The 8,324-nt window shown below is 38.9% G+C and overlaps 1 protein-coding gene across 5 annotated transcripts in view; it reads left to right on the forward strand.

The window, feature by feature from the left end:
- ZFPM2 (zinc finger protein, FOG family member 2) overlaps positions 1 to 6,297 on the forward strand; it is a 306,310-nt gene extending 300,013 nt beyond the window's left edge. For all 5 annotated transcript variants that reach the window (XM_051785155.1, XM_051785156.1, XM_051785159.1 and 2 more), the window contains one exon: positions 2,820 to 6,297. In XM_051785155.1, coding sequence (XP_051641115.1) covers positions 2,820 to 5,311 — 2,492 coding nt within the window. In that variant the 3' untranslated portion in view covers positions 5,312 to 6,297. The remainder of the gene's footprint in view (positions 1 to 2,819) is intronic.
- The last annotated feature ends 2,027 nt before the right edge of the window (positions 6,298 to 8,324 follow it).

The following is an 8,324-nucleotide window of genomic DNA, read 5'->3' on the forward strand; positions in this document are numbered from 1 at the left end:
AATTACTTCAGGATTCTGTCTACCAAATATGAGTTGGCTAGAGTACAATCTCTACCTGCCCTATTGTGGTGCTCAGGAGAGAAAGACACACAGTCAGAGAGCAAGACCTTGTGAAGTAAGATATTAGTGTCCTAGAGCAGGCTTCTTAGGCAGAAGGCTTTAAGACCATGGTCCAAAACTTTGTGCTTTTACCAGGACACTTGTTTCATAAAAACTTCTTGTTTGATAACAATATGCTTTTCCCTTATAATAAGTATAAAATGGGGATAGTATTTTAGAATGACAGAAACAAAGAATTATAGGATTGCTTAGATTGGAAAAGACCTCTGAGATCATGAAGTCCATCTGTTAAGCCAGCACTGCCAAGTCCACCACTAAACCATGTCCCTAAGCACCACATCAGCAGATCATTGTAGATGACCAATTTTGAGTTGAACTGGGGCTGGAAAAACAAATGAGTTTGCAGGACATTCTGCGTTGGAGTTTTCAGTAGCAGAGAAAACCTAAAAATAAGAAAGACTGCAGTGTCAGTGTGTGGCATTGGCTTTCTGGTGTACAGAGCTATGTCTGGAAAGATGCAAGGGCTTTACAGGTGTTCCCAATCCTCCTGGTAAATGAATAAAGTCTAAAGGACACTAATGGGGGCTTTAGTCATAGAAGAAAGCCTTATTCAGCTGCAGTGTAAAAGCTCCTGGGGCATTAGGAATCTACTCTGTGGATTTGGTGAAGTGAAAAACATTCCTCTGATACTTGGGCAACAATTGCAAATCTAGAAGGCATCATGTTGCCTTGGAGGTGTTTGGTACCTCGCAGAACAGGACTAGAAGAGCGCTGAGTGAAAACTCCTTTGTATAGACAACACAGGCAACCCTTAGCCATTCACTTAGAGGTCAGATCTTTTTGTGCTTCGAAATCTTCACTTTGAATATCAGGCTATTGCCATTTTCTGTCTGTTGCCTAGCAAATATTTCACTGTTCAGTGAACCAGCAAAACCATAGGCTACAGCAGCTTCAACAAGAGCAGGTGAATGCAGCCCAACATGTCTTACAGCCTAGTAATTATAACCTGGTACTCTGGGAAGATAAACAGATTAATTTCTCCCCAAGCAGAGGAAAACTCTGAAATCTTAGCCATTGTGCAAAAGATTTGCTTCAGCTATTTGCATTCGGTGGCATACCTTTGATTTAGTTGGCTTAGGTGTCCAGGGTTTAGAGCTATGAGCTGTGAATGACTCTGTCTGCTTGTAATGTGGAGATAAGCATCTGTGTAGGTATTTCTTAGAACAGAGGCTGGATCTCAGGCTGTTCCCTTTATTTTTAGTCATAAACCAGTCTGTTCAATCATTCTTGCTTTCTTTCAGATCCTGTCAGTCTTAATTTTTCTATACAGATTATCACACCTTTTGCATCCGTTTTCCAAATGCCCTGTAACCTTTGGAAGCCCTGAGTTTTCTTCAACTTCTGTTACTGTTCCAGCTGGAGGCTCTAGTGGACACACACCACTGGAACATGGAGCCCTGACTGAAATGCAAAGTCCATAGGCATCCTGCTATCACTGTACCACATGATGGGGAAGCATATGAAGCACCATCTTGTGGCAGTGGAGGAGCTAAAGCCTCATAGGGCCTCCTGGGGAAGAAGTGCCTGACAGGAGCAGGCACTGATTAAAATGCTGTGTATCTCCTTGGTTCTCTTCTGACCTCTGCAGCCAAGAGCAGGTCAAATTTCAAATGTCACTCACAACTTGGGGGGTCACTGATGCTAGGGGAGAATTGAGGACCTCCAGATAAAACAGAGGACTTCCCACAGAGTGGTCTGCAGTATTCTTACAGTTTCATTTTGTCCAACTACCACCAACCTAATTTATCTAACTAAGGTGTGGTATATGTGTTGATGTGTAGGCAGAGCAAATACTCATTTTTAATTCTGAATATCATCCCTACCAATATTTTTTCATGTTTTATTTTCTAAAAGGTAACCAGAATCCATGTTGTTGCAGTAAAGAAATTTAGTCTTATCTCTTTTTAAAGCATTTTCAGTTTCACAGTGCTATGAAACACAGGGGTTTTTGTTTAATCAGTGACTGTAAGATGGTTTTGAATGTACTGTTATTGATAGGGAAAGTGGTAGTGAATACATGAGGAAAAGGTGTTGTATTATAGCAGTAGTTGCCAATGGCCATTATATGTGGAAGATAAAATGTCAGTGAAACTGTGTCTTACTGCTCCTCCTGCCTTCACAATGAACACAACTTATCAGTCCTTTCTGATGAGGATAGATCTGTAGCCTGTTCCCACACTACAGCCAACCCATGCAAGCAAAGAGCTCAGCATCAATAACACTCAAAATGCTACTTCTGCTTTGTCTGTGGCTTTCAGGCACTCTTGAGGGCTGTACGTCAAGCCATATCATAACCTTGAACCTCTTGACCTTGATGTGCTTTCTGTGCATTCAAAATTTCCAGTGATTGTATACGGGGAACATTATGTCTCCCTTTAGTTGTAACTGTAATTTCAAAGACTTTTTCATTTAGAATAAGTCCAGTCTATTTTTATCTTTTCGCTTGTTCTTTCTCTTCAGTTCTGCTGAATGCATGCAAATACTAGGGCTCTCCAAAGCAGAGCAGAAGTCTGGGAATAACCTCTAGCGGTTTGAGGAAAGACCAATTCAAGTATTTTCAGGGTGACTAATGCCATCTCATAAGAAGAAAATTAATCATTCTCACTGTGTTTGTACCTTTTGTGCACTTGATTTTCCGATATTCCTCACAAGAGACAAAATGGTCACTTTATTTTGTATTTTACTTGTCTTTTCTATAGGAGTGAAAATGGAAGAATTTCTCCCGCCCGGTGCTAGTCTGAAATGCACAGTTTGTACTTACACTGCAGACTCAGTGATTAACTTTCATCAGCACCTGTTCTCGCATCTTACTCAAGCTGCCTTTAGATGCAATCACTGCCATTTTGGCTTCCAAACTCAGAGGGAGCTACTGCAGCACCAAGAGTTACATGTCTCTGGCAACAAAATCCAGAGAGAAAGTGACATTGAACACTCTCCAAGTGGAAATGAAGAAGGTTTACAGCCAGCAACGGACCTGTTAAGCAGAAATGATGTTCCCCAGAGCCAAAAGACCATGCAGACTAAAGATGCAAGTTCTGATACAGAGCTTGATAAATGTGAAAAAAAGGCTCCACTTTTCCTTCCAAACCAGAGGCCAGAAACGCAACCTGCAGCAAATAAGCAGAGTTTTTCATATACTAAAATAAAATCCGAACCATCCAGTCCAAGACTTGCTTCATCTCCCGTTCAGCCTAATATTGGTCCTTCTTTCCCAATGGGACCTTTTCTTTCCCAGTTTGCTTTTCCCCAAGACATCACTGTGGTTCCTCAGGCTTCAGAGATATTAGCCAAAATGTCAGAACTGGTCCATCGAAGGCTGAGGCATGGAAGTAGCAATTATCCTCCCGTAATTTACAGTCCTCTGATGCCTAAAGGGGCTACATGTTTTGAGTGCAACATAACATTCAATAATTTGGACAACTACTTGGTTCACAAAAAGCATTACTGCAGCAGCCGATGGCAGCAGATGGCAAAGTCACCAGATTTTTCCAGTGTTCCAGAAAAAATTCCAGAAGCTGTCAGTCCCAGTAATGGTCAAAGCTCTCTAAACATCCTGAATGCAGCTCCTCATACATCAGATCCAGAGAATCAACTTCTGCAGACATCTTGCATAAACTCTTCCAGCGTTTTAGATTTGATCGGGCCAAACAATAAAAGTCATGAGAAAGACTTTACTGCACAACCCAAGAAGTTGTCAACTGCAAGCAATGGTGATGAGAAGATAAACGGAAAACCTTCTGATGTGAAAAATCCCAATGCTCCTTTAGTAGAGGGCGAGAGTGACCCTAACAAGACCACATGTGAAGCTTGTAATATTACTTTCAGCAGACATGAAACCTACATGGTCCACAAGCAGTATTACTGTGCTACTCGCCATGATCCCCCACTGAAGAGGTCGGCTTCCAACAAAGTGCCTGCCATGCAGAGAACAATGCGTACTCGGAAGCGAAGGAAGATGTATGAGATGTGCCTGCCAGAGCAAGAGCAAAGGCCACCACTAGTTCAACAGCGATTTCTAGAAGTGGCTAATCTTGGCAATCCTTGTACATCTACTCAAGAGTCAACAGAGGGTCTTGGAGATTGTTACCATCCACGATGTGATATCTTTCCAGGAATAGTCTCAAAGCATCTGGAAACATCACTGTCTATTAACAAGTGTGCTCCAGTTTCAAAGTGTGATACTCCCCACTCCACTGTATCTTGCTTGGAGATGGATGTGCCAATAGATCTCAGTAAAAAGTGCTTGCCCCCGTCAGAGAGGACATCCACTTCTCCCAAAAGGCTGCTGGACTACCATGAGTGCACTGTGTGCAAGATCAGTTTTAACAAGGTAGAGAACTACCTGGCTCACAAGCAGAATTTTTGCCCTGTCACTGCCCATCAGCGCAGTGATCTGGGACAAATCGACAGTAAGGTGTTTCAAAACCCAGAAAGTGAAAGAAACAGCCCAGATGTCAGTTATGAGAGAAGCATAATCAAATGTGAGAAAAATGGAAACTCAAAACAGTCCTCTCCTAATGGAAACTTATTTTCCACACACTTAGCAACACTTCAAGGACTAAAAGTCTTTAGTGAAGCGGCCCAGCTTATTGCTACGAAAGAAGAAAACAAACATTTGTTTCTTCCACAATGCCTTTACCCTGGAGCAATAAAGAAAGCTAAAGGAGCAGATCAGCTTTCTCCATATTATGGAATAAAGCCAAGTGATTACATTTCTGGTTCTCTTGTCATTCATAATGCTGATCTAGATCAAAGCACAAATACAGAAAGTGAATCTCCTAAAGGCCAGGCGCCTTCAAATGGATGTGCTGTGCAGAAGAAAGAATCTCTTCCACTACTGCCGAAAAACCGAGGCATGGTAATAGTTAATGGGGGACTAAAACAGGAGGAAAGACCTGCCACTAACCCACAGCAAGAGAACATTTCCCAGAATCCACCGCATGAAGATGGGCACAAGTCTCCTTCTTGGATCTCTGAGAATCCCTTAACTGCAAATGAAAATGTCTCTCCAGCAATTCCTACAGCAGAGGAACAGTTGTCTAGTATAGCTAAAGGTGTGAATGGCTCTACCCAGGCTCCAAGCAGTGGAAAGTACTGCCGACTGTGTGACATCCAGTTCAACAATCTTTCAAACTTTATAACTCATAAGAAGTTTTATTGCTCTTCACATGCAGCAGAACATGTCAAATGAAACAATCGGTCACCTTTGGTACCTGTGTTTAGCATATTGTTCCATACAGTTTAAAGAAAGCTGTTTGAATTACATCTGGACAATCAGGAGATTTCACTATTGCTGAGTTGAAGACTTAAAGGTGTAATTTCATTACAGTCCATTAGTAAAGTGTATTATTGGTGCCATTTTCAAAAATATTAATTTATTTTACCAGCAGTATTCATAGCTGTAGTTATGTTATTTTTATTTAAAAACTTTATATTAAAGTCATTTGTAATGTTATTGTATAGTTATTGTGTAGCACATATGGTTTGCACTGTATAGTAGATTTTAAAGAAAATAGTCGCAAACAATACAGAAAAGCATTTTAGAAATAGCTTCAAAAGCACTTGTGTATCCTGATTTTTTTTCTTATATGCTGTTGCAGATATATGTATATGCTAAAATATAACTTGCAAAGAAGTTTCAACTATGCTGTGAAGTTCGCCTTAAAATTTCAATTTTTTGAACAATTGGGCTCAGTTTGCAGTTTATATTTTAGCAGATACATTACCTTAGTCATTAGGCTTTGCATTTGTATGTAGCAGTATGTTTCTGTCCACTTTCTTAATCTGAAACGTACGTTAAATGAAGATGGCATTTTCTTTCTTGTATAGTACTTGTATTTTCTTTCGCTGATGCATCTCTGTCTCGATTTTTAAACCTTTGCTGTTAAATGCAATACTTTATAAAGAATGAACAAAATTACTGGAAGCAGTATTGTAAGTAATGAGGTCATATCAATCAGTTTTATCTTTTGAAAGGCACAGTCTAAAACAAAACCTAAACTCAATGCTGCAATTATGAATCTAATTCATATATAAGATATATTTAAATATAAGAGTAGCAATACTGCAACTGGTGATCACAAAGATAATGTTCTACTTCTGATAGAAATAATTTCTCAACAAATGTTGTTACTATGCATGTATATGGATGGAATAAAATTCCAGATCATTGGAGAAGTTTGGCAGTAATTTCTTTAAATTTGTTTTATTCTGTTATTCAAGGTACATTTAGAGCTCACAAACTGTAATGAATCTCTTAGGAACAGGCTAACATTGCCTCCTCTTCGATGGAAGCAAAGTGTTCAATGAGAAAATGAATACAAAGGATGCCTCCACTTCCAGGGAGTCCCTGCTGACAGGTCACTTGTGCAACTAAGTTTAAGACAACCTAGTGAACTAAAAGTTAAAATGTGAAGGTCTGAAACCAGGAAGGCTGTTCTCTTTAGTGATGCCAAGGAACCCTGGCAGTATCACCATATGTCAAAATCAGTGGAACAATTTCCTTCCTAACACCTCTGGTATGATTATTCTTGTGTTCAATGTTCCTATATGGAAAACAGTAGCATTCATTTAATAGAATAGCAGTTTGCTCCACTAATTAATTTAGAAATACTATTCAATAATTTATGTTATATTAAAATCTGAACTAAGTACAATTAATACCCTTCACTTGCAATTGTTCAGTCTCCTGTACACCATTTTAATAAAAACATTGTTATTATAAAAGTGACTTATTGATGCACTTTCATCCTACAAATTTGAAAGCAAAACTATGGCCTGAATAGTTACATAAACAGTTGTATTTAATTTAGTCCTATATCAGCCAAAAAAACAACTCAGATCAAACTACCTAGAAGGATGATGTTTCAGCTGAACAGCCAGTTGGAGACTAGAATAAGAGCATGCAATGTCACTGACTCTCAGCAATCCCATCTCTGCCTACTTTGTAACTGAAATTGTTCTTTTTTTATTTGTAAGTGTAGGTACATGTGATCCAGTAGCAAAAAGAATAAACTCTTCAAAAAATATTATTAACAACTTTGCTGGTTAACTGGGCTTTAAATACAGATCAGGAGTGCTTCAAATTGTGTTGTCACTTGCAACAAAGACAACAGGTGTATACATCAATTCTGTAGGCCCAAAATTGGTCCTATAGCAAATATGTTGGGTAGTAAGACTTGAGAAGGAGAAAAAGCATTACAGTCACAGGAAGAATAAAATAGACAAGTTGTTTATGATTATCAATTAAATCTTCATTAGAAAATAGCACACTGGTATATCTAAGACTCTGCAGTATTTGAGACAGATGTTACCTTTTGGCCTTTTTGGTGGCAAACATTATTTTGAAGATTATCCGTCATGAAAAATGGTTTAAAAAACTAGGTGATTACATCTGGATTAAAGTAACCTAATTCTGAAAGATACACATGCATAGATGAAAACTTTTTAGGTGAAGCTGGTCAGAAAGCCACAGGTAGTGTAATTTACAATTGCTGAGCTCTGGGAGTCTGTTCAGACTGTGAGAAAGTAAAGGAGAATATTATGGTTAAAGGGAATACCTAGCTGAAAAGTGATGCTGAAAAGGAAAAGCCTTATCAAAAAACATTTCTGATCCAGGAATGCTGAGGGTACCTGATATATTCCAGAGGTAAATTAAAGCCTGCCATGCTGCATTATATTCTTCCCACTGGCTAGTCCAATTGCTTTCACACATCAGAATAAACCTGGTAGCATTTTCTCTTTATAAATCACCTATTTGGTTAATCGGTCCCACTTTTACAAGTTCAAAACAAGCACAACCTGTGCCTCTGTGGGCACACATTTTACACACATTTTATACATTTTACTCACTTCACAGGAACAACTGGCAAGTCTGACACATGCTAAACCACAAAGTTATCACACTCTCTGAAAGTAAAACTGTTCACTAGCTAGGTGGGTAGCAGATACTGACATTTGATTTCTTATACATTTGTTAAAAATATAAAAACATTTAATAAAAGAAGCTGCTCACATAGCTGGGCATGTTTTCGTATAATCTTATACACTGTTTTTAATCATTTCACTTTCTTTATTACACTATTTTTTTTAATTTGCTCATGTGAAATGAGCAAATAAACACTCTGACCAGCCAGAAATCTCTCTCCTGTCTCTTAAACCAGTTTGCACAACACTGTCCTAATCCTAATCAAGCCCTAATCAAG

Source organism: Manacus candei, unplaced genomic scaffold (genome assembly GCF_025592945.1).
Source record: "Manacus candei isolate 608988 ecotype Guabito, Panama unplaced genomic scaffold, ASM2559294v1 h1tg000019l, whole genome shotgun sequence".
Lineage (NCBI taxonomy): Eukaryota > Metazoa > Chordata > Aves > Passeriformes > Pipridae > Manacus > Manacus candei.